Below are 25,410 nucleotides of genomic sequence, written 5' to 3'. Positions count from 1 at the left end.
CAATGTTTGAGGGTATGGGTTGGCTCTCTGTTTTGAAACTTTTAAAGAAGATTTCATTTTATTTATTTGAAAGAGTCATGGAGAAGTATCAGTAGGGTGATCTTTGATTCCCCACATGGCTGCTCCAGCCTTGACCGAGCCAGAGCTCTGTCCTCTCTCCGGTGTGGCAGAGGCCTGAGTGCTTGAGCCTCCTAAGGAATTAGCAGGAGCTGGATCAGAAGCAAAGCTCCCAGGACTGGAATTGGCGCTGTGATATGGAATGCTGCACAAATAGCAATTTCAAATGCCGTGCCACGGTGCCTGCCATACTCGGCTTCTCTTGACTGCTTGTAATAAAATTCAAGGAGAAATACACAGATGAAGTGGAACCTGCAGTCTAAAGGAAGGCAGGACTTAAAAGGCTTGTGAAATTCTCAGCCTGACCGATTTGTGTGGGGATGCACGTCTGGGACAAAGCACAGGTCAAGCAACTTTTTGATAAGAAGATTGCAATGGATGAGCGAGAGCCTAGTGCTGTTAACCCAGACAGTGAAGAATGAGCTGGAAGGCATGTCAGAGACCAGTGCCCTGCACTGCCTCAAGTTTGTTCTGACACAGTATTCTTAGTCGTTCCAGGTGTGACTCCAGTGGGCCCAGGTGCAGTTCAGGGCATAGAAGACACTCCTCCAGACAGCACCGAGTTAAAATCTGGCCATCTCACAGCCAGCATGGTGAAATAGTGGCTAAAGCCACGGCCTGGAATGCCAGCATCCCATATAGGCACCAGTGCTGATCCAGCTCCCTGCTAATGGCATGGGAAAAGCAATGGAGGTTGACCCAAATTCTTGGACCCCTGCCACCCTGTGGCAAGGCCAGAGAAAGCTCATGGCTTCAGTCTGGCCCAGCCCTCGCCATAGCAGCCACTTGGGGAATGAACCAGCAGGATGGAAGATCTCAGTCTCTCTTTTTCTCCCTCTGTAACTCTGACTTTCAAATAAATAAATCTTAAAACACACACACACACACACACACACACACACACACACACACACACACACACACACACACACACACACACACACACACACCCTACCTTGGCATTTCTGTGCAGAGTGTGTGAGCTGTGTGTCTAGACCCTCCCTGCTTAAAGTTAAGTTTCACAGGGTGCCCTGGGAGCTGAGGCTGAACTGCAGACAGCACGACGGAAGGAGGGGGCTGTCTGCAGGAAGTCCTTAGCTGTGGCAGCAATGCCCAGGGCAGCCATGGGGGTCTGGCCACTGACAGGACTCCAGACTTGTGGAAACACAGAGGACTTCCACCTGTGTGAATTCAGGGTTGACCCTGTTGGGTGTGGATTTGGTGACGCCTTGTTATCCCCATTTTTCTTTCCTGTTTCTCCCTTGTGGGCTGGGGGTGTCTCTCCTGTGCCTGCCCCACCAGTGTTTGCAGGAGGCACTGCTGGAGGGGAACCTGACTCAGGAAGAATCATATCTTTGAATCTCATCTGTGAGGCTTCTGGACTTCAGATTTTGGGGTTGGTGCCGGAAGGAACAAAGACTTACGCAACTGCTGAATGTGAAATAGAAGGCATGTTTCTGTGAGAGACAACTTAGGTAGTTTTGAGGGGGGGTCTGGAAGGGGTGAAGACTTACGCAACTGCTGAATGTGAAATAGAAGGCATGTTTCTATGCGAGACGGCTAGGCGTTCTGGAGGGCTTGGGGCAAAGTGCTATTATCTGAAAGTGTCTCTCCACCCACCCCCTGTCTCCCCTTCCCATTCAACCGTAACCCCTGTTGTAGTAGTCAGAAGAGGAGGTGAGAAGGTGTGAGCCCTTTGCTCCTGAGTGGTAGTGAGCGGAAGCAGCCCTGTACCCCAACATCTCTGCTGTCACATCAGAGCTGTGGGGACTGGGGAGAACACCACACCCTTGCCAGAAGATGGATAGGCCTGTGGCTTGGTTTTGGACCTCCAGCCTTGGGACCAGTGAACAGTAATTTTTGGTTTTTGTCCATCCCTTGGTCAAGGCGGATTCTTAGAGCTACTAAGTGGGCGATGCCCTGTTAGAGCCCTTTTTCAGGTCTCTCCCTCTTCTTTCAGACACTGTCCTCTTGCCCTCAGTTCCCTATCCATGACTTTGGAGCATCTTAGTGGTCGGGTAGCTCATGGGTAAAGCCTCACCCATATTCTGCTGGCAATCATGTGGACATTGGAGGGGTGTGGAGCTTTGAAAAGCCTGTAGCTGCAAGGTTTCACGGTGGTCATAAAAGCTAGTTTTGTGTTGGAATGGATGATAGTTTATCTAAGAGTTTTGCAGACGACCTTGGAGGTTGTCATACATAGGTACACATTTTGATTGCTAAGAATTTCATGGCCATTTTATTTCAGGAAGTTTAAAAAAAAAGACCACATGCTGTTTATGAAACACGAATGTTGTCCAAGTAATGGATGCCTTTCATAAAACACCTTTGGTAGATTCCTTTTGCTCTGCAGAATCTGCTTTCTTGGCTTTTCTGACTGTAGGTGGCAGTAGAACATCAGCATGCTGACTGAAGGCAGCAAGTCTTCTGGTGGAGCCCAGCTGTTCCCTGGCTTTCATAGCCTGACTGATCTGTTGCAGAGAAACCAAATGTTTGTGTTTAATTCAGAGATGCATGGGAAGGAGGCTTGTACACTGATACAATATGATATTTCTTTTTTTTATTATTTATATTTACTGGAAAGGCAAATCTACACAGAGAAGGAAAGACATACCTGCTTCGTCAGTCACATCACCAGTCTGATTTGGTTCACTAAAGCAAAACGCTTTTGGGAAGAGTTGGGGTGGTGATAATATCTTAAGAGCTACTGCCATGTAGCCGTCTTTTTGGTATTACAACATCTTTTGGGGGGCGGGTGGGAATAAAGAAAACATGTTCTTTCCACCAGTGGAAATTTACGAGACCTGGAGAAACAAGCTTGATAACACATATGAATAAACCTTGAGGAAAAAGTCCATATTCTTGGTTCTATTGGTTCCCTTTCTCGAGTCTTGCCTTACTACATAGAACTTAAGTCCAAGGTCACTGCAGAAAAATATTTGTTACAGCACTAATTATGATAGTAATTAAAGTTCTGTGAGTTTATATGTACATATAAATAGGGAATGGTAAATTCACTCAAAATAGGATGTCTTATAGCCTTAACATGCTTTTAAGGGGCAGATGTTGGGCATAGCAGTGCAGCCACTGCCTGAGATGCCTGAGTTCCACTTCCAGCACCACTGCTGATTGCAGCTGGCAGCTGCTACACACCTGGGAAGCAGCAGGTAACGGCGCAAGGAGTTGGGTCCCTGTCATCCGCTTGGAACACCTAAGTTAAATCTGGCCTGGGACAGCCCCAGCTATTGTTAGTGTTTGGGGAGTAAACCAGTGGGTGGAAGATTACTTGTCTATCTGTCTCTCCCACTTGTCCTTTCAAATAAGTAAAATAAATAAAAATGTCTTTTAGGAGTATGTTCAATGATGCAAATTATTTTAAGGCATTTGACACGGTGGTGAAGACTATGTTTGGGTACCTGCATCCCAGGAGTGCCTGGATTTAGGTCTTGGCTCCATTTCCAATTCCACCTTCCTGCCGATGCCAGCTCTGGGCCACAGGAGATCCAGATTGAGTTCCAGGTTCTTGACTTTGACTTAATCCACTTCCAGTTATGCAGGCATTTAAGGAATAAATCAGCCAATGGATCTCAATCTCTCTTTGCATTTCAGATAAAATATGAATAAAATTTTACAGAAAGATAAAATTGCACCTACTTAATAATGCAAATTGTAATGTCTGAGTGTAGAATGAACTGTGAGGACTCACGCCCTTTTCATGGTACTCCAGCAGTAGGAACTGAAATCCCGCTGCAGTTCATCTCTGTCAAAGTTTTCATTGTTTGATGTTCAAACATTGTCACTGACTCCTTGAAAATCATTACTTACTTGCTAAAACCTACATTGTGACCTCGTGCCAATACTAAGGACATTGTTTTAAGGATATAAATAAACACAATTAACGGAAGTGCTCCTGTTTTAGGTGATGGGCTTTAAAACACCTCTGGGACAGCATTGTAGGGTCTTTGCTGCCTGTTGCCTCCTTTTAATCATTAAGAGTGTTTTCTTTGTCCGTCGCTTTACAGATTATAAGCACACCACAGAGACTAGCCAGTTCAGGAAGTGTTCTGATTGGGCATCCATACACCCCTGCCCCAGCCATGGTCACTCAGACACACATCGCTGAAGCTACTGGCTGGGTCCCCAGGTAAGAGTGGCCAGGTACTGTTTTTTAGAACCTTAAAATGAAAAAAAAAAAAGTTTAAAATTCTGAGCTTTTTTTTTTCCTCCTAACTTCTCTTGTCTTCTGTTCTTTTGTTTTTTTTTTAATTATGAGTTTAGTTGCTTTAACAAAATGTGCTTCCTTTAAAATCACCTGTTTTATTTCACTTTACGTCTTAGATATAAATCATCTCTGGAGCAACCATTTGTAAACAGGAAAACCAGTAACCAGTACAGTAACTTGTAACTGAATCTCCTGCCTTCTCAACTCTGAAACGAGACTGCTTCTTACGACTGCAGTACTTATCTGCTTTGGAGATATAAAAACTGTCTTGTATGTTATTTTAACATGCCTAAGTAGTTATATGTTAAGTGTTAGCCATTCTCAGCATTTTCCTTATGAATTCTTATTTTTCTGTAAAGATAAAGGAACTAGAGAAGACAGTATTTTTACATTTTTAATTAGGTTTGTCCTTTATTTTTTAATGCTGATTTTATTTCTTTGAAAGGCAGAACAACAAAGAAGGAGAAACAGTGGGAGAAAGATCTTCCACCTGCTGGTTCACTCCCCAAATAGCTACAACATCCAGGGCTGGGACTGACTCAAGCCAAAAGCCAGGAGCTCCATCTGGTTTCCCATGGGTGTCAGGGACCCAAGTACTTGAGCTATCTTTCATTGCCTTCCCTGATGTATTAGCAGGGAGCTGGATCAGAATCAGAGTAGGCAGGGTTTGAATTGGCACTTTAGTGTAGGATTCCTACCTCACAAGCAACAGCTTCACCTGGTGAACCACAATGCCAGCCACATCCCTTGATTGTTTTTAAACATTGGCCAATTAAGTAAATGTCTGTTCTGCGTTTCTCATTTGCCACTTTCCGCATCAGCTATTTATGTTTCACTTCTTTCTGTGGAGTACCTTTACCTAGCATTTCTCACTCCTTATTTTAATATTTCATGCTTCCATAAAAGAAGCACTTTGGATAAATTACTCGAAGCCTCATTTTGTCATTTTAGAAGTCCGCTTCTTTGGTCTTGTTTGTTTATGTGTGTGTGTGTTTATGAGGCAGAGAGTGGAAGAGAGAGATAGCAAGTTCTCACATACTGGCTCACTCCCTGCAACAGCTGGGATGAGGCTGGGCCCAAACTGGAAGCCTGATGGTTCATCCAGATCTCTCATATGGGTGGCAGGAATACAGCCCTTGAGCTGTCACTACTGTCTTCCAGGGATTTCTTTAGTAGTAATGTAGACTCAAGAGCTAAAGCTGGCTATCAAACGTGGGTACTCCAGTGTAGATTCCAGGTGTCTTAACTGGGGTCATAAACAGTAAGGCTAAATACTCATCCCTTCTTAGAAGTCCTGAGTGTAGAAGTCATTGATACAAGGTTGTCTGCGTTCATGGTTCTCTCATAAAGTGAGTTTTTAGCCACCAGGCAGTACATGTTAACAGAGTCTTCCATAGGTTATTAAATGAATTCATGCAAGTGCTTTCAATCATATTCATGGTAATACATATTATATACACGTATATTTAAATACACATGTATATTAAAGACAGAAGAAGTTTCTATGTGTACATATCAAATAAGATGAAATGACAGGATCACCTGGAACCCCATGACCCTTATTCAATCCTTGTGAAAATTCTCATATGTCTAAAGGTGACCCTGGATTTCTGCGTGGCCAGGAAGATTATAACATGAAAGCCACGCCCTTCCTAGGAGTGTTAACCCGCTTTGGAGATAATCAAGATTTGTATGTTTTCAGCTCCAGCTGTGTTTTATATTGGGGTGACAAGACTGTTTGTCTAGTGTTTTTATTGTCAGTTATTACAGAACAAATAAACATTTCCTCTTCTTATTTGTAGACATGCAATGTTCTCCTCCCTAAATATTTATTAAGCTCATTTCAGCCTATGATTTTTGTGTCAAAGTATCTTATTCCCATGGTAAAATTAAATTTTATGTATATAACTTGTATATTTGTTCATTTTTTTTCTTTGGATGTATTCAGTGTAGAATTAGGCAAGTCATAATAAAATTGTGTTTATGTAAGTGTTTTTATGCTGTCTTTTTTTTTTAGTGATAGGAAACGGGCTAGAGAATTTATCGACTCTGATTTTTCAGAAAGGTGAGTACAGGTGCAGCATTTGGGTTGGGATGAATGTCTTTTATTGAAGACATCTAGACTATGGTAAACCCTTGTTTCCTAATTATCTTTCAAGTGTGGTATCACCTTTAGAATATTCAGGCAGTATTCTCATTCTGGTTGTACATCAGAATCGTTTGTGGTCTATAAAATAAAATATAAATGGCCACAGTCAGAAACCCTGGGATTAAGAGCAAACAACTTAGGGTCATGATTTGAACTTAAGTTTAATGTTTCATGCAAACCATCACAATAGGTGGCATGTTCATGAGGCATATTTTAAAATAAGACTCACATTCCAAGAGAAAATTGAGCTGTCTGAGATTATCATTATCTTAAATTCTCATTTATTTGAAAGCAAAAGGAGATTCTCCACCCACCCACTGGTTCACTCCCCACATACCTCCAAAAGCTGGAACTCTAGATCAGGTCAAGTGTAGGAGCTAGGAACTCAGTACGTGCACCCAGGAGTGGGGCAAGGACCAAGCTCCTTGAGCATCACTTCATGATTCTTGGAATGTACGTAGTAGAAAGCTGGAATCAAAAAGTGGAGCTGGGACTTGAACCAGACACTCCAGTATGGAACACAAACTTCCCAAGTGGCACCTTAAGCACGGGCTAGGCACCTGCCTATATTGCCACTATTTAAAATGAAAATTTTTCTAACTATGCTTTCTGGATTTTGTTTTTATTCTTGAGCTTGTCATTCCTTCTTGTAAATGATGTTTAGTCTGTTTCCTGTTGTTAAGACAGTTTTATGTCTTCTGCATTTTCTAATTAGCACAGTGGTAGGTCATTCTGCTCTTATACTCATTTAATGTCAATGTGTTCTGTGTTTACAGCTAAAGCTCAGCTTATGTACAATAAATGAATAACAGATACTTAACAGATATAATTTAAAGTGTAGTAAACTATAATATGCTAACCAAAATCAGTATGATTAGAGTCTGTGCAGTGCTTCTGGGACTGCTTATCAAGTTATTAGTCATTGGAAATAATAAACAAGATGGACAAAACTCAGCCCTTAGAGAAGTTATAATGGAGTAGAGGTAATAAACAGGTAATTTTAGATTGCAATAATAGATGCTGTGCAAGAAAATGGGGGTGATAGGTAAGTGACCATCAGAACAGTAATAGCTGGCTTGAAAAGGAGGGGGCCTCTTAATGCAAAGCCGAGTATGTGAGGCAGTAAGGTGTTATGTGGGGGTAAGGTGGTAAGGTAGTGTGTGGGGATGAGGGAGTAAGATAATATGTGAATGCATGGCAGTAAGGTAGTATGTGGAGGTAAAGTAGTACGGTAATATCTGAGGGTAGGGTAGTGAGGGAGTATGTGGGGTAAGGCTGGAGAGCCAGGGAGTCTAGGCAGAAGGAGTGGTATGGGCAGAACTCCCAAATGAGGAAGCAGGTGGATGTACTAGGGGAAACAGATTGCTGGAGATGGTGAGGATGGCAGAGTGCTAAGAGGTGAGAACAGAGAGTCAGGGGTCAGATCAAGAAGGCCTGTGGTTGTCGTGGGGAAGTTGGTTTTTGTTCTGAGGGTAAATGGAGGTATGAGCACTCTTAATTTGTACTGGCTGCTGGGTGAATGATGGATTATAAGCAGACAAGATGAGAAGCAAGAAAATCACATTGAAAGCTCTTGTAGCTGCCATTGGCTGGGCCGTGGAGGAAGTGTATAGCTTTTAAACATAGAACAGAGATTTTGATGGATTGGGAGGAAAAAAGTACATCAAGGCTGTCTCTTGAGTCTGTGCTCCAGGAACAGCTGGGTGAGTACGGACATAGTCTGCATTTACAATAGTTAGAAGAGCTCTTAGACATGCCAAGTTCAAGAAGTTTAAGAGGTTTTCTTGTTATTCACATAAGGATACTATTATCTTGTAGGTCTTTCCATCAGCATGAGAGTGGTCATTGACCTGGGTGGTGTGACCCAGTGTGTGCGATAGTAAAGTTCCATAAGCAATAAAATTGCACCTCACCTTCCCCTGGAAAAGAACTGTATTTTCTTCTATTCTTTTGGTTTAAATGCTCAAATGAAATTATTAGTAACAGATAACATGCTTTTCCAACTATTAGTGGTTTTATCTTGCCTTTTGATCTCAGTTTGGTTTTTATTTGTTAAAAGATGTTTCCTTCTCATTCTTTTGTTTCATCTTCTTTATTTCAAGAGCATAGAGAAAATGAGCCCATACCCTGTGACTCTTTGAGTCTGTTCCCAAGTATCTATCAAATAACAAATTCATACACACTTACCAGAAATGTAGAAAAGTTTTTATGTAAGTAAGTTTATAGAAGGACTATTGATGAGAGCCTCCAACTTGCAGTAAATCAGATGTCTGCCCACAGAGAAAATAGGTGTATAACCATGAGTTCATATAGTGGATTGAGTCAGTGATAGTCACATGATAAGCATGAATAAATCTCAAGATATTGTTGAAGCATTCACAAAGAGTACAAATGAGCTAAATGATTTTAATAGAGCTAGCAAAAGTGGAGTCAACATTTGTGGCATAGTGGTTAAAGCTACCTCCTGCAATGCCAGCATCTCATAGGCAGCAGTGGAGGATGGCTCTGGTGCTTGGGCCCCTGTACCCATGTTGGAGACCCAGGTGAAACTCATGACCAGTGCTGGACCAAACTCAGTGCTGGCCATTGGAGACATCTGGGGAGTGAACCAGTAGATTGACTGTGGATCTTTCTCCCTATTTATCTCTCTCTGTAATTTTAACTTTCAAAATAAATAGATAAATCTAAGAAAAAAATAAAAATAGGGCTCGATGTGATAGCCTAGTGGTTAAAATGATTGCCTTGCATGCTCTGGGATCCTGGCTGTTCCACATCTCATCCAGCTCCCTGCTTGTAACGTGGGAAAGCATTCAAGGACAGTCCAAAGCCTTGGGGCCCTGCACCTGCGTGGGAAACCTGAACGAAGCTCCTGGCTCTTGGCTTTGGATTGGCTCAGCTCTGACCAACGTGGTCACTTGGGGAATGAACCAGAGGATGGAAGATCTTTCTCTCTATCTCTCCTTCTCTGCCTTTTCAATAAAAATAAATATTTTAAAAAAGAAATAAAAGTTAAAACACCAAGAAAGCTGTAATGATAAAATTTGCAGTGTTAGATATCCTTGAAGTGGGTTTTATAGTAATAACCAGAAGATGCATTTAAAACACATGTTTGTGTTAATAAAATCTTACATTAAAAAAAACCTCAAGGAGAGATTGAAGACAGCAGCCAGGTAACTGAACAGTTGGTCTTTGAAGTAACTAGAGTGTGGCAGTGGGCTACTTAAAGGCAGGAAAGGAAAGTTTGCTTGCCCAGGTTGTAGAGGCTCTTCCTGTGTTTTTCTTCCCCTCTTTAATAGTCTTAGGCTAATTCATAATCATTGTGGAACAGTTCTTAGTGCAGTAATGTCAACCCTATCAAGCTTTATATCCCTTTTTACATTTAAATAAAATTATGTATGCATATAAGTAAAATTAATAATATAACTTATACATTTAATTAATGTGTTTTAAAGGTTTATTTTTATTTGAAAGATTTACAGAGAGGAGAGACAGGGAGATCTGCTGGTTCACTCCCCAAATAGCCACAATAGGAGCCAAGAGCTTCTTCTGGGTCTCCCACCTGGGTACAGGGCCCCGAGGACTTGGGATGTTCTCTGCTGCTTTCCCAGGCCATAAATGGGACCAGTTCCCATTTACGGTGGAGGTTTAGCTTACTATACCATGTTGTCAGCCCCTAATTTTTTTTTCATTTGATATCCTAACTGCAGAAAAAGGTGAGACAGAAAGAGAACAGACCTAAAAAGTAACACACAAGTGTGATCTGTGAACTGTAGTTAGTCTGAACCATTTGTCCCCCCTCCATGGTGAAGTAAGTGTACAAGTAGAGGTTTGGGTACCTTTATAGCACTTGGACATTGAGCACTGTCTTAGTGCTGTTACCCCAACAGGGTGAGTGGTTTGTGTGTAGTCCAAACTGTTGACTGGCATCCAGGAACGCCACTTTACGGTAGCTTAAGTCACCGTGCCACAATACCGCTCTCTGCCAGAAAAGAACTTAACGTTCATCTACTTTCAAACTGTCACGGCATCTCATGTCTGGGCATGTCATGTTGGTACAGTTTAACCAAGGTTGCTCTTCAAAGCCTTTTCTTCAAGTTTATAATCCATTCATGAGAAAGAAAACTAGTTGTAAAACTTTAAAAAAAAAAAAAGCATATATACTTATTTGGAAGATAGAGTGACATAGAAAGAGAGATTGATCTTCCCTCTACTGGGTTAGTCTCCAAATGGTCGCAGCGGCAGGGCCAGGAGCTGGGAACTCCATCCTGGTCTCTCATATGGGTGCCAGGGACCCCCAAGTACTCGGGATCCTCCGCTGGGGAATTGGATCAGAATCAGAGTAGACAGGATGTAAGTAATGTATGGGACGCCTGATCACTGATGGCATCTTAGCCTACTGCACCCTGACACTGGCCCTAATTTTGTTTCTAACTTTTTTTTTAAGATTTTATTAATTTTCATTGAAAAGTCAGATACATAGAGAAGAGGAGAGGCAAAGAGGAAGATGTTCCATCCTTTGAGTCACTCCCCAAGCAGCTACAGTGGCTGGAGCTGCGCCAATCCAAAGCCAGGAGCCTGGAGCCTTTTCGGAGTTTCCCACATGGGTTCAGGGTCCCAAGGCTTTGGGCCGTCCTCGAGTGTGACCATTAGCATGTAATAGCTGTTATATATTCAGCATTTTCCTTAGACATTATCCATGGATGACTAAGAGAGAGCAATAGCCAAATAATTACCCCAAACCACCCTACAGTTATTTTATTGCTGCCTTTGAGAAACAGACATACAAGCAGATGACAAACAAGAACTTTGTTTTTGGTTTAAAAAAAAAAAATGTAACCACTTTGTTGGGACATTTGTTTACTTGAAGCCATTTCTCAGTTTTTAGCGTGAATATAAAACCCCCTACAGAACACCATTTCTCCTTAAATAACTAATGTACTTCTCATTTTAACAAATGTCTGTTTATTTGCCTTGTCACTTGTACTAATTTTGTGAACTAATGCGTCACTGGCCATTTGTGTGTGAATTCACCATCCTCCAAGGGCAGGGTGACATAGAGGTAGACTTTGGGTGCTGACTGCCTTGTGTGTAAGTAGTCATGAGTTCTTCCTCTTACAGGCATGTAGAGTCTGATTATTTTTTTTTTCTATAATGTGAGAACTAAGAGGGAGAGAAGAGAATAAATGGATGTACTCTATCATAGAAAAGTACAGCTCTTAGGAAATGGAGAGAAATTAGGGAGAGCATCTGCAACAAACACAGGCCTTCTTGAGCACATCTGTAGGAATGTTATTCAGGACTGTTGAGTATGTAGCAGGGGACATTCAATCAGTAAGCTTCATATACGTGGATTCTGTCCTTCTTCTCCTCACTATATCAAAAATCCAGATGCCCTGGTGCCAGTGTGGTGATATGGCAAGTGGACTTCTGGAAATGAAAGTAGGTAGTTATCCTTTTCTCCTCTCATCCTTTGGGACAGTCTGTGAGTAATTGTTTTTTTTAATTTTTTTATTATGACAATCCTTACATATTTAATTAGGGTAATAAAAAGGTTCAAGGGTTACAGGGAAGTGGGCAAGACCATCACTTCCATACCACTTCCTTCATGTATCTGAGGTAAAAGGGGATATAGAGGAAGAAGCCCCACCCGGTTTCCCACCCACCCTAAGTCTCAGATGTGGGGCATGCTCTGAGATACTCGATCAAGTGGTTCCAGTAGTTCACCATTCATGGATCGTTACCAGTCTTGCCACTCCAAGCACGGTGTGGTCGTTGAAGAATCCATTGATTGACACAATCCCTTCTAGAGTCTCCATTTGCCCAGCGTTTTGCTGCTCACAGATAGCTGAGGTTGTTGATTGACTTGTTCTCTTTTCCTGGTTAGGACTCTGAGTCCAGTGTCTTGACTGGGGAGATCCTCAAAGAAATTTTGAGGTATTTCCAGTCCAGATTCCTGCGTGTTTTAGCAAGCATAGGACCCGGCACAGTCCATCGCCCCAATCAGCTGGTGGTTGCAGTTGCTGGGTCGGTTGTCTCCATCCGTGTCCTCCACTGGAACCAATGGGTGTTACAGTCTGACCTGGTTCAGCCCTGGACACTCTTGGCCCTCACAAAAACCAGTAGGAGCTGCAACCCAGTCAAGGCGGTTCACAGTAACCCCAACCAGGCCCACCCCCTACCCTGGCTGGCCAGTATGTATGGCAGACTAGTCTAGTCTGTCCCACATTCCCCTCTGCTCATATACTTGCCAGTGGGTGTTGCGACCTAATTCCATCTAACCATCTCATCCTACCAGCCCTAACGGATGTTGCTGAGTGTCTTTCTAGCCACCCCAGCCCCTGTCCTAGTTCCCATGCCCTCCTGTGGAAGGTGATGACCCAAGAGGGAGGAGCCCACTATTTCCCTCCCAGGTTGTTCCCACTCCGGTTGTGCCCTCTCCAGTTGGCCCTGTGGTTCAACTCAACATGACTAGCCCCCTGTACCAGCTTCTGCCAGCTGATGCTACGACCAAGCCCCAACAGCCCTGCACCAGTGGGAATAGTCAGCCCAGCCTGGTTTTCACCCAGTCAGGTCCACATGAGGTGCGCAGGTGCTGTGTCCCTGCCTGGTCTGGTCTACCCCCTACCCAGCTCACACTCCTCAGTGTAAGTTGCTGTTCAGCTAGGGAACCATCCCTTATTCCCCTGCCAGCTCTGCCTCCTCCCTTCCTGATTCTCACGTGTGCTGGTTGTGGGTTGCGGTTGCATCTGCCTCAGGCTACCTCACCTTGGCGTTCCAAATTGTGTATTTCTTTTGTCACAACCGGACCTGGTTCGACCCATACTCTGTTCTGGTGCTTGGATTTACCAGTAGATGACATGGACAGATTCAGCCTGGGCTGCCCCGAACCATGCCAAATGCATGCCAGTGGGACACTTTCCATGACCTCTTGGCTGTTGCCTTCCATGCTTCTTGTGTTGACCTGCAAGGTTTGTGTCCTGCCAGAGGAGGCTCCTCCATCAGAACCCCTCCAAGTGCCAGGTTTCGTGCATACCAGTGGGTCCATGTGAGTAATTGTTTTTTAATGCACCTGTTAACACAGTAAAAACTCAGCGATTTCTCACTAAATAAGATTGTGCTAACAGAACCTGATGAAAGTCACGTTCGTTGCTGCCATTCAGGTCTGGCTGTGAGGACCTTCATTGCACAGAATGTTCAACAAAAACTGGCATAGAAGCACTTCATTTTTAGCCTCTGTTTCCTCTGCATGTACTGGCTGCTGATTTCTGCCTTGGAGAGGCTTCTTCACCTGACCTGAGTAGTAGGTTGGGCACGGGGCTTCCTGACCTGGAATTGAATCCCTTCAATTGACTGCTAGTTGTTGTCTGTGACTCTTTCAGCTGGTCTCCTCTCTGCCCACTTCCCATGGAAAACTTAATCACTGTAACAGGGCATTACCTGTCAGGATGTGTCTCTTTCGTCCCTCCATCATCCTCTAGGACTCATACTGAGTGAAGGGATTTTTACCTTAATTAGTGTTTGTAGTTGTGGTCTCTGTTACAGATATTGAAGCAGATAGTCAGCACTTAGCTAATATGAGAACTAAACCGAACCAAACCAAACCCCCCAGAAGATCTCAGTGATTGAATTATCTGCGTGTAGACTTAGATGTTAGCCAAACTTAAAGACTTAAGCACAATATTAATGCCAATGACACCTGATTAAAAACTGAGTAGAATCAAAAATGGACTAGATGAATAAAACAAGATAGTGATAATTGAAGTTTTGGTGGGGGGGTTGGGGAACTGCAATATAGAGATTGAAAAAGATGGTGAGTAATTCCCTAGTGCATAAGCTCTGTCAGGACAGGTGCGTTGTCTCTCCTCTTTGGATTCATTCCCAGTGCCATGGGAAGTGTTAAGTAAATACAAGTTTCAAAGCACAGGCATTGTGGTGTGCAGGTTGTACCACCGCTTGGGATGGCCACATTCTTAAATGCTTACAGTGCCTGAGATCGAGGCCTGCCCTTGCCTCTGTAATGTGCATTCCCTGGATGGCCCAAGTGCTCGAGTTCCTGCCACCTACGTTGGAGACCATGATGGAATTCCTGGTGCCTGGCTTTGGCTTGGCTCAGCACTGGATGTTTCGGGCATTTGTGGGGAGAGAAACAGTGAATGGAAGGTCTCTTTCCCTCCATCACTCCCTCATTCCCTCTCTCTTACTGTCTGCCTTTTCAAATAAATAAAAAAACTTCACTCTCCATTTAAATTCTGACCAATTTCTGTCTTGATTACCTTGTAGAATTTTGTAAAGGACGTAATGAGTCTAATAAAATACAATTTTTTCCCCAGTAAACGGAGCAAAAAAGGAGATAAAAATGGAAAAGGCTTGAGACATTTTTCTATGAAAGTATGTGAGAAAGTTCAGCGGAAAGGTACAACGTCATACAATGAGGTAGCTGACGAACTGGTGTCAGAGTTCACCAACTCAAATAACCATTTGGCAGCTGATTCGGTAAGTAGATAATGAACCTGACCTTGATGATGGTGAGTGATGCTACAGTTTATTTTTCTGAGTTGCCTGTGTCATTCAATTTGAGGAGCAAATGAGCAAGCTGTCCTCAACTTGACCTTGAAGGTTTCGTGCTATATATGGGGAGATTGTTTTGTTATTGCTGAGTTTCATTTTCTGTTTAGTATATATTTTTATTAGAAAGTCAGATATACAGAGAGAAGCAGAGACAAAAAGATCCTCCATCCGCTGGTTCACTCTACAAGTGGCTGCAATGGCAGGAGCTGAGCCGATCCAGAGCCAGGAGCCTCCTCCTGGTCTCCCACATGGGTGCAAAGTTCTTTTTTTTTTTTTTTTTTTTTTTTTTTTATTGTTGCTTACATTATATTATGTAGTACAGTTTTATAGGCGCTGGGGATCCCCCCCACCCCTTCCATACCCCTCCCCCCATGGTGGATTCCTCCACCTTGTTGCATAAGGGTGCAAAGTTCTAAGACCCTGGGTCCTCCACTGCTTTCCTAGTCCATAAACAGGGAGCTGGAAGGAAAGTAGAGTAGTCGGGACCCAAACTGGTACCCATTTGGGATCCCGGCAGTTACAAGGTAATGATTAAGTCTGGGCCTTCCATGAATTCATTTTGAATGTTTTTACTTGCTTGAGAGACAGAGAGCTTCTGTCTGCTGTTTCACTCCCAAGTTGAAGGGAGGGGCTGGGAACTCAATCGAGATCTCCTAGGAACTGCCACTTACTCCAGTCTGAAGTTTTAAAGGCCTGTCATATGCAGGGATTTGCATTTGCATCGAGATAAACCTAACCCTGCAATTCTAGTTTTCCACAGACTTTTTGAAGTACCTTCATCCATCAGCACCATTTTTCATTATGAAGATCTTGTGAGCGAAACCAGTTTTAAAAGATCAGCTAAACTAAGGCATAGGCCTGGTGCTACGTTCAGTTGGTTTCCCTGCAAGTCCTCATTCTTTCAGGCTATAAGCAGTTAATGGGCCAGTTCTGCTCTCTGGAGCACCATCTCAGATAGTTTTCTTTCTTTTTTCTGAAGACTTGCTTTATTGGAAAGGCAGATATACAGAGCAAAGGAGAGACAGAGAAACACCTTCCATCTGCTAGTTCACTCCCCAGGGGCCACAACAACCAGAACTGAGCTGATCGGAAGCCAGGAGCTTCTTCCAAGTCTCACACATGAGTGGAGGGTCCAAAGGTCTTAAACCATCCTGCTGTTTTCCAGACCACAAGCACAGAGCTGGAAGGGAACTGGAGCAGAAGGCACATGCACCATGCCTTCTTTCCTCCTTCCTAGCCTCACTGGAATTCTTCCAACAGTTGGGAATTGCTAGCGATCTTTACTCGCAGGCCCAGTGTTGCTGCCACCTTGCCTCGCTCTGGTTTCTGCAGTAACAGTTAAGATTGACCTTCATGCTTAACATTGCCAGGTGGTCTTTGTTCTGCTCCACCAACTTTCCATCTTCAGGGTCTTTCTTCTATTGAAAGAAATCCCTGTAATTTTTTTTTCTTAACGCAGATCTGCCAGTTACATGCTCCTTAGGTTTGAGCTCTTTCAGCACTGTGGAGATACCAGAATATTCTTAACTGAATATACTGACTGATGTTGTGTGACTGGATCTTAGCCTTCATCATTGATCACTCAAGGAGAATGTCTTTTAGCAGGCTTATGATCAGAAAAACATCAGGCGAAGAGTGTACGATGCTTTAAATGTATTAATGGCAATGAACATCATTTCAAAAGAAAAAAAAGAAATCAAGTGGCTTGGCCTGCCCACCAACTCTGCCCAGGAGTGTCAGAATCTGGAGGTGAGCAGGGGCCATGGGGTGGCCATCCGTGCTGGTTTTCACTGGAGGCGCTTTAATTTATTCTTGGGTATTACATTGTTTTTCTGACACACTCTCATTGTAGAATTTTAAAATCGAAGGAACAGCAGCAGTGCTTTATGGGGTTCGTTTTGTAAGTGATGAAATGGAGTGATAGAAAAGTTAAATGACTTAACATGGTTTTTACTGTTTCTTCGAGAATTTGATTTCATGTTAATTCTGGGTCCTCTACTGGTACATATTTGATGAACCATGCTGTAAAAATTACATCTTAGGAACTATTTGCTGCATGGCTCAGAAGAGAAGGATCAAGCTACGTGTTTATTTCTTATGTTCGGTAGCTCTGAAAGCCTTTTGCTGTGGGTGCTAGAGTTAGTATCAACAGAATGGTATTTCATTTGTGTCTTTACAATAAAATAGAGTGTTCAACTCCCATTAATTTTGGAGTAAGAAGTACAAAATATTCTTAGTTCTGTGAATTGTGCGCTCTGTAGAAATTCATCCCTAAGTGAGCACGTTCCCTAGCATGGTTTTTCTCAATGAGTTTATGATCATGGGTAGAGTACACTAAAGTGAAACACAGCTTTTAGAGCTAATTGAGGTCAGTTGATTTGTTTTTCTCATTCCCTTTTCACTCCAAGAAAGCAAAAAATCAACTTGTCACTTGTGGCTTGGAGGCACGAACCAGACTTTTTCATCAAAAGTAGTGAGCTAATGTTATTCATATTCTTGTTTTTATTCCTCCTGATGTAGTAGATTTTGAACACTGTTTTCAATTTGCTGATAAACTTAGCAAAGATGGGTTAGTGTCCACCCCATCTGCTCTGAGCTCAGTCACAGGGGACACCCTCCAGATGTTTCTTTTGCCTGTGGCTGAAGGGGTGGGGGGAAAGGCAGCTACTCCAGGAAGGAAGTGGGCCCAGATGCTCTGGGAGGGGGGCTGTGGGGCTGGGTTCAAGGGGTGCTCTGCAGGAGAGTCCTCCCCAAGCCCATCACAAAGGAGAGGTATGAGTTCAGGTGTGGCTGGGCAGCCACAGGCCCTGGGTGGGCTAGCACGAGCCCTCTGACACCTGCTCAGTGCTGTCTCTAGGGGAGAATGGGCAGGGAGAGAGGTTCAATTTCGGTGGTTTCTGACGCTAGAAATGTTGGGAAGCTGTGGATAAAGTACAGAGAGCAAGGCTGATGGGACATGTTTTGCTGGGAAAGAAAAGGACAGGTAGGAGAATGGGGACAATCTGAGTTAAGGAGGAGACAGTGAGGTGAAAGGTGGAGTGGGTACAACATGGCCTGGAGGAACTCTCCACCACTTTCCAAGTATAGAAGACCTCAGGTGTTAATGCAGTGCTGAAATAGCTGGCGTGGAAGTGGTTAGTGGCACCATGAACAGAAATTCCCCAAAAGACCTGGGAACAAAATAAAAAATCATCAGGGTGGGGTAGGTCCAAGAAAAGGTATGTCATTTGATACCTCCAAAGACAGAACAGATTTAGTTCAGCTTTTAACTGGGTTTTCAGGGAGGAGGAATTCTAGACCTGGGCAACACCCCATTCTGTCACGCAGAAGAGCTGTGTCACTGGCTGGGCAGAACAAGGCTCAAGAAACACGTGAGGAAGTGAAAGCGCAAAGAGGGCCGGTCACTTCAAATGACTTCCCCTTGTAAGAGCTGCAACCCAGGGGCCTCTCTTACTGGGTCTGGGTGGAGACTCAGCTGTCACCTCTCTCCTGATTTCCTGGAGGGTCGCATCCTGGGCTTGGGTTCTAGCTGTCATGTGAAATGTCACCACCAGTGACTCTACTGTGACATGGTCTCTTGCCCAGTTCCGGAGCTCACTCTAAGCCAAAGGCCTCCTATAGATTTTACTGAACCCATGCCATTGAGTTTTGCTCAAGGGAAAAACTTGACGTTTAGGAGAATCAGGCCCTCAGATCTGTTGTAATTATCAAATGGAGAGGAAAATAGCCATTGTTTACAGCTGGGAAATCCGTCTGTTGAACAGGTTTCTTTCTGCAGCACAGGCTTTCGATAGAGTAGATAATGCTGGCTGTTAGCAGCTGTGTGCGGGTGGCCGCCTGTCATCTTCCATGAGGCCTGGCCTCATCCTGGAAGCCGTGAGGTAGCCAAACATCAGTAGGGATTCTCTGGAACAAGGTGGCTGATGCTGGGCCTGAGCTGTGGGAGCTTGGGCAGCTGCTCAGTCCTTCATATGTGGAATGGATCAGAACCAACCTAGAGGTCTTTGTGCAAATGAGTTAATGTGTGTGAAATGCTTAGTGATGTGCTAACGGCAGAGGAGATAAAAGCTAAATTGGAGTTCTTTGATTGGAACTTGTAATAACGGCAAGTGCTCATGAAATGGTTGAATTTCATATCTGGTGACGGTGGCCTTAATTCTGTGCTGCCTGCTTTTTCACCCCAAATCCGTGTTTCCCCAAAAAGGAAAAGGTTGCATTTCTCTAATGGAAATCCCTGCCGTCTCAGAAGAGAGACAGGACAAGTGAACCGTGCTTTACAATGCCCGCATGTCTGTGTTGTTCTTTGCCCTGTGCAGATAGAGAAGCAGAGGCGAATAGAGCGGATCAAGCAGAAGCGGGCCCAGCTGCAAGAGCTGCTCCTCCAGGTAAGCGTGCCAGGGTCCTGTCTGTCCCTGCCGGTCTTCCGCTTGCCTTGAGAGTGAATGTGTTCCCTAAATGGGGTATTTATGATAGTGTCGGGAGGGGGCCCAGGCTGTGCCTTTAGGGGGTCCCGTGGCTCCCTTGCCCTGTGTGTGGCTCTGTGAGCAACACTGCACCCCTTACTTACAACAGAAACTGTGAGAGGTATTTTTGTGTTTATCTTAGCCCTGGTTTAGAATATCAGAAAGCAAGGGTGGTTGAATTTTATGGGCTTTCAAAAGTAGAATAATCAAATCCACTTGTAATACTTGGAATTCATAAAGATTTATAGAAATAACAAAACTTAAAATGTCATGTTGTCTAAGGAAAGTCTGTCAACTAATGGGATCCCTGTACTTCTGCTTCTTGGATGACTGCCTGGAATTTGGATGAATCTTAAAAGAGTAATAGAGAGCCCAGTGTGGTAGCCTAGTGGCTGAAAGTCCTTGCCTTGAATGTTCTGAGATCCCATATGGCAACAGTTTGTATCCTGGCTGCTCTACCTCCCATCCAGCTGCCTGTCTGTGGCTTGGGAAAGCATTCGAGGATGGCCCAAAGCTTTGGGACCCTGTGTCCATGTGGGAGACCTGGTAGAAACTCTGGGCTCCTGGCTTCAGATTGGCTCAGCTGCAGCCATCATGGGTACTTGGGGAGTGAATCAGCGGATAGAAGATCTGCGTCTCCTTCTCTCTGTACAACTGCTTTTCCAATAAAAATAGTTAACAAATCTTTTTAAAAATTAGTAACAAGTTACCAAATATCATTGCCAAAGTTTTTCTCACTTTATGTGTTGATTGTGGTGTGTTATGGTCTTCAATATTCTAAGTATTTTTCACTTTCTGAATTTGTCCATTTGAGGTTTTGTTTTGCTTTGTTACATCTTACTCATTTTCCCGTGAGAAAGGTAGAAGACAGCCATGCCGAAGATCAATGCATGATGTGAGAGTGGGAAGGAAGGAAGGCCTGAGCAGGGGGTGGCAGCCACTGAGCCAGGGACTGTACATGTGGGATAGCCAGCAAAGCAGTGTGCTGGTGCCACAGGTGGCAGCTTTACACGCAATGCCACAGTGTGAGCCCCATTCATTGTGCTTCCTAAGATGCATTTAAAATCTGCCTCCTTCATCCACAGTACTTTACAGTACTCTCTCTCATTGATCATGACAGCAAATCGCTTTCAAAAACCTGGTGCAAAGAAATCGGCGCAACGAACAACAGAACCAGGGCCCTCCGGCTCAAAATTCCACCATTCAGCTGCCATTCATAATCATCAACACAAGCCGGAAGACCGTCATAGACTGCAGCATCTCCAGTGACAAGTGAGCAGAGGGCACGGGGTGTGAATGTGCAGGGCTGGCCTGCTCTGAGCATGCTCTCGCGCATGTGCCCAGAAGGGCACCAGCTGCAGCCCTCGCTGCTGCTTTGTCTGGGGCATGTGTGGATCACCTCCTCCAGCACAGGGACCCTCTTCCTGGAGGCTGAGCCGTTGCTCACTCCCCACAGTCCCCTGTCCTGGCCAGGCTTGGGTCTAAGCTATGGTGAACTTTGTGCAGTGGATTGGAGCACTGCTGAGGCACTGCAGCAAGGTACGTTCAGGTTTATCTCATGCTGATTTTCCAGGGTTGTTCACAATGGACATGTCTTAGATCAGCTTGTGGCATTCAAACAGCTGTTTTTGTTCTTTGTCATATCACTGTGTGTTTCTGTTTATGAATGAATGGACTTGGGCGTGCTCTGTTCCTTCCTTCCTTCTTTTCTTTTTCTTTCTTTCTTTCTTCCTTTCTTTCTTTTTCTTTCTTTCTTTCTTTTTCTTTCTTTCTTTCTTTCTTTCTTTCTTTCTTTCTTTCTTTCTTTCTTTCTTTCTTTCTAGCTTTAGGTTTTGTTTTGTACTTTTTAAAATATACTTCTTTATTTTTACTGGAAAGGCAGATTTACAGAGAGAGGCAGAGAGCTCTTCTGTCCACTGGTTCATTCCCCAGTGGCCCCAACAGTGAAAGCTGAACCAATCCAAAGCCTCTTTTCCCATGTGGGTGCAGGGGCCCAAGACTTTTTGGCCATCTTCTTCTGCTTTGGAAGTGGAGCAGCCAGGACTCGAACCAGCGCCCATATGGGATGCCAGTACTTGCAGGTAGAAGATTAGCTTGCTAAGGCATTGTGCTAGCCCCCTTCTAAGATCAGTATGATATTAACACTCCTCATAGCAAGTATGAAGAAGGACTTTTCAAAATGCAGATTTTATCTGTCATTTATTTTGCTCCTCATGGAAAGACTCAGGCTACGCCCTGTTCCAGGAGAGAGGTAAAGGCATGCCTAGACCCACGTGTGACTGGGGCCTCCCATGCTTCCTGCTCCAAAGCCCTGCTCTCAAGAACGCAGAGAAGGAATAGCAGAGCGTCTGTTCCATCTGGCCAGGCTGTGTGGCTGAACTTGACTGTGCCTAGAAAGGGTCTGCCTGAATGTGAGCTGCTGCTACAAGAGGCTGGCAAGCAATTGGTCTTCCAGGCTGGGATCCTTCTAGAATGAAAAGGGCAGCCTCTGCATCTGAGGTATGGGTGGGCGCCATGGCTATTTCAGGGCACCCAGTACTGTGGCTGCCTGGGAGCTGCAGCATCCCCCAGGCTTTTCCCACTAATCTGCAGCACCGTAGTCACTCCTGGCTGGATGTGGCCCATTGGCCACATAAGGCCTGGGAAATAATTCGGCCTGGCCTCTTTTTTTCAAGGCAGCTACAGGTGAGACTCAAAATTAAACAAATCTGTAGGAGGCTGATTTTTCAGGTTTTTTTTTTTCTCCTTAAAACTTATTTATTTGAAAGGCAAGTTTGAGAGAGAGAGAAATGAGATCTTCCTTCCACTGGTTCCCTTCCCTGTGGGTACAGGTGGACAAGGACTGCTGGAGCTGACACTGCCTCTCCTGCAGTCCCCGCTGGGTTGAGGAGGTATGCTGAGCACCCTGGGATTGAGTGCCTGTAAGAACACTGCCTGTGAAAGCACGGGAATTTGGCTCCTGGCCCCGACTGCTCATGGCAGCACCTTGCTTATGCAGGCGCTGAGCAGCAGCAGGTCAAGGCTGAAGGAGTTGGGTCCCTGCCCACTGCAGCCACTTTTAGGTACTGTTGGGGGCAAACCAGTGGGTGTGAGCATTCTCTTTCTTGCCCCTTGTCATAGATAAATAGATACATAAAATGCTAGAAGGTGCTCTGCCTAACACTTGACTTTTGAAAATGGTATAAACATTAAAAAAAATTTTTTTTTCCTCAAAACTAACAAGCCAACTCACAGTCTAAATATCATTTGTTAACATAAAAGGACTGTTGTGGCAAAGCTGTGGATCACTTTGAAAAGTACTACATTTGGAACAAATTTCATCCCCTGCCTGCAACAGCTTTAGGACTATAAAGTTTGTGTCTCAGGCAAGTTATTTTAACTGGGAAGTGGTTGCTAAGAACACGCAGCACAATGACTCACTGTCCCCAAAGGCTAACAGTTTTTGACCCTGTAGCTGAACTGCAGGCCCTCATTGTCTTGTTTACAAAGTAGCGGTTCCAGAACCGCTCAGCCCTGAAAGAGCAGCAGCAGCAGCCCAGTCACCACCTGTGTTCCCTGTGTAGGTTTGAATACCTCTTTAATTTTGACAACACCTTTGAGATTCACGATGACATAGAAGTGCTGAAGCGGATGGGCATGTCCTTCGGCCTGGAGTCCGGCAAATGCTCCCTGGAGGACCTGAAACTTGCAAAATCTCTGGTGCCGAAGGCTCTAGAAGGCTATGTCACAGGTAAGTCAGCCTGAGGTTTGCACACCTGCTCCCTCATTGCAAAGCCATGGCTACTTAAACCTGACCCCCCCCCCCCTTAGAAAACTAGTGTTCTAGAAGATTGTTCTTGGGTCACCCAAGAGAAACCTTTAACAGCTTAGGTAATACATTTAGGATTTTACTGTGCCCCTCCCACCCCCAAAACTCAAATAAATAGATTGTTTTCATAGCTTTGGGAACGTCCACCTGTACTCATAGAACGTGTGTTCTGTAAATCTAAATTGGCTGACTCATTACTAAATTTGGCTCTCTGCAGATATCTTTATCTGTTATTCTCAGTTGCTAACCTTGAGCCTGGTTAGAGAAGCGTGTTTTGTAAATGCCTGATGAAGGAGTTTTTAAAAAGTCTTAGTGTCCTCTGCACACCTCCAGAGCAACATGGTAAAGTTTCAGTGTCAGAAAAGCAGGACAGAACAAGGTGAATATGAATTCATATTTGTGTACAACGCTGTGTGCTTTTCTTTAAGAAATACACATTGGAAAATTGAAAACAGTTTGTTACTAGGTTTTGCCTGCTCCTTACCTTTATATGAATGGAGTCATAGATACATTCTTTGGGGATTTGATTGCTTCACCCAACATGATGTTCTTTAAATAAGATCCATCCAAATAATTCCATGTAGCTGCAATTCACAGTTTTACTTGCATATAATACTATCATGTATGAATAAAAGCACAGTTTACATGTTCATGTTATTGAAAGCAAACCTTTCATTTGGTGGTAATTTCTTAAGGTTAATCTAAAACTTGCTGTTTTGAATATTCCTGTGTGCGTATTCTGGTGCCCGCCCATGTGCAAATGTGTAAGTTGAAATTGTTGGGTGCATCTTCAGCTTGGCTGAACAATATTAGAATTTCACTTTGATATTTTACCAGGTTATACCTTCAGAAAGTATTGTATCTTCACAGGTAGATCTGAAGTTATATCACTGCCATTTTTGTTAAGTAGATTTAATTCACAACGTATAAAATACACCATTTTAAAGTGTACACCCCAGGACTGTTTTCAGGTTATGCAACCAGCACCATTGTCTTATTCTAGAATGGTGTCGCTCTCCAGAGATGCCCCCAGCGGGAAGCAGTCACCCCTTGGCAGCCAGTGCTGTGTTTTCTACCGTTGTGGATTTCATGTGGTGCAGTCATACAGTCTGGTCTTCTCTGGATGGTTGGCTGCATTCACTTGGGTGTTTTCAAGATTCATTCTTGCTGCATCAGCTATCAGTCAAGTCTTCGTTTTTTTTTTTTTTTTTTACATTGCCAAATAGCATTCCATTGGGTGTAGGACCCACAGTTTGTTTATACACTCATTCATCAGCTGGCAGACATTGGGATTGTTCCCAGTCTGGGTTAGTTTGAGTGATGTTGCTGCAGACGTATTTGTGTGAACAATTTTCAGTTCTGTGGGCATATGCCTGGAAAATGTCTTACTGTTTTCCATTTTATAATCCTGCAAGCATTATTTGGAGGTTCCAGTTTCTTCCTATACTTTCCAGCAGTTCCTTGGCGTGTCTCTTTGAGCATCCTGGTGGACATGATGTATCTTGCTACGCTTTGATTGGCCTTGGCCTGCTGACATAGGGTGCGGAGCATCTTCTCCTGTGTTTGGTGTCCAGTGGAATGTCTTTGGAGATCTGTCTGTTCAGATCAGCATCCTCTTTTGGAGTTACTTTGTAGAAGTATGAAAAAGGTTGAAAGTAGAAACACTGTGTTTGGGTATTCTGTTACCCAGATACTTTTCATTAAATCAGGTATCTTCATAACTGTCCTAGTTCCTGACAATATTATTTTACAAATATAATTAGAGCTTATTAAACATTTTTTTGCATTTGTTTCCTCCTATTTCCTTCTTCATAGGTAAGCATTACCACCTAGAGTTTTACATCACTTCTTTAAAATATCTATTAGTTGTAAGTTATATGAACTGTGAGCAGGAAGGTGGTTTTTATTTTGTCCAGTGGCTTTGGCCCTTCGTTTAGCACATCAGAGTTTGTTAATCAGAGACCAGAGTCTCTGATTTCATTCTGAAATTGGTGCTGCAAACCTCCTGCAAATGTGACCCGTGTCCTGCCTTGCCCCTTAGCCAACCTGGCACCACCTCACTCCTTCTCCCCACGCTCCCTGG

At 43.8% G+C, this 25,410-nt stretch overlaps 1 protein-coding gene across 9 annotated transcripts in view; it reads left to right on the top strand.

The window, feature by feature from the left end:
- Positions 1-25,410, top strand: part of TFDP2 (transcription factor Dp-2) — a 121,380-nt gene that overhangs the window by 89,091 nt on the left and 6,879 nt on the right. For 5 of the 9 annotated variants that reach the window (XM_040974724.1, XM_040974722.1, XM_040974727.1 and 2 more), the window contains 7 exons: positions 4,140-4,261; positions 6,357-6,404; positions 14,819-14,981; positions 16,659-16,805; positions 19,373-19,441; positions 20,640-20,791; positions 23,083-23,249. In XM_040974724.1, coding sequence (XP_040830658.1) covers positions 4,140-4,261; positions 6,357-6,404; positions 14,819-14,981; positions 16,659-16,805; positions 19,373-19,441; positions 20,640-20,791; positions 23,083-23,249 — 868 coding nt within the window. The remainder of the gene's footprint in view (positions 1-4,139; positions 4,262-6,356; positions 6,405-14,818; positions 14,982-16,658; positions 16,806-19,372; positions 19,442-20,639; positions 20,792-23,082; positions 23,250-25,410) is intronic. The other 4 variants (XM_040974723.1, XM_040974725.1, XM_040974731.1 and 1 more) reach the window with 4 other exon arrangements.

Source organism: Ochotona curzoniae, unplaced genomic scaffold (genome assembly GCF_017591425.1).
Source record: "Ochotona curzoniae isolate NIBS_2020 unplaced genomic scaffold, NIBS_Ocur_1.0 contig_2599, whole genome shotgun sequence".
Classification (NCBI taxonomy): domain Eukaryota; kingdom Metazoa; phylum Chordata; class Mammalia; order Lagomorpha; family Ochotonidae; genus Ochotona; species Ochotona curzoniae.
This window is presented reverse-complemented; position numbering and strand designations above follow the sequence as displayed.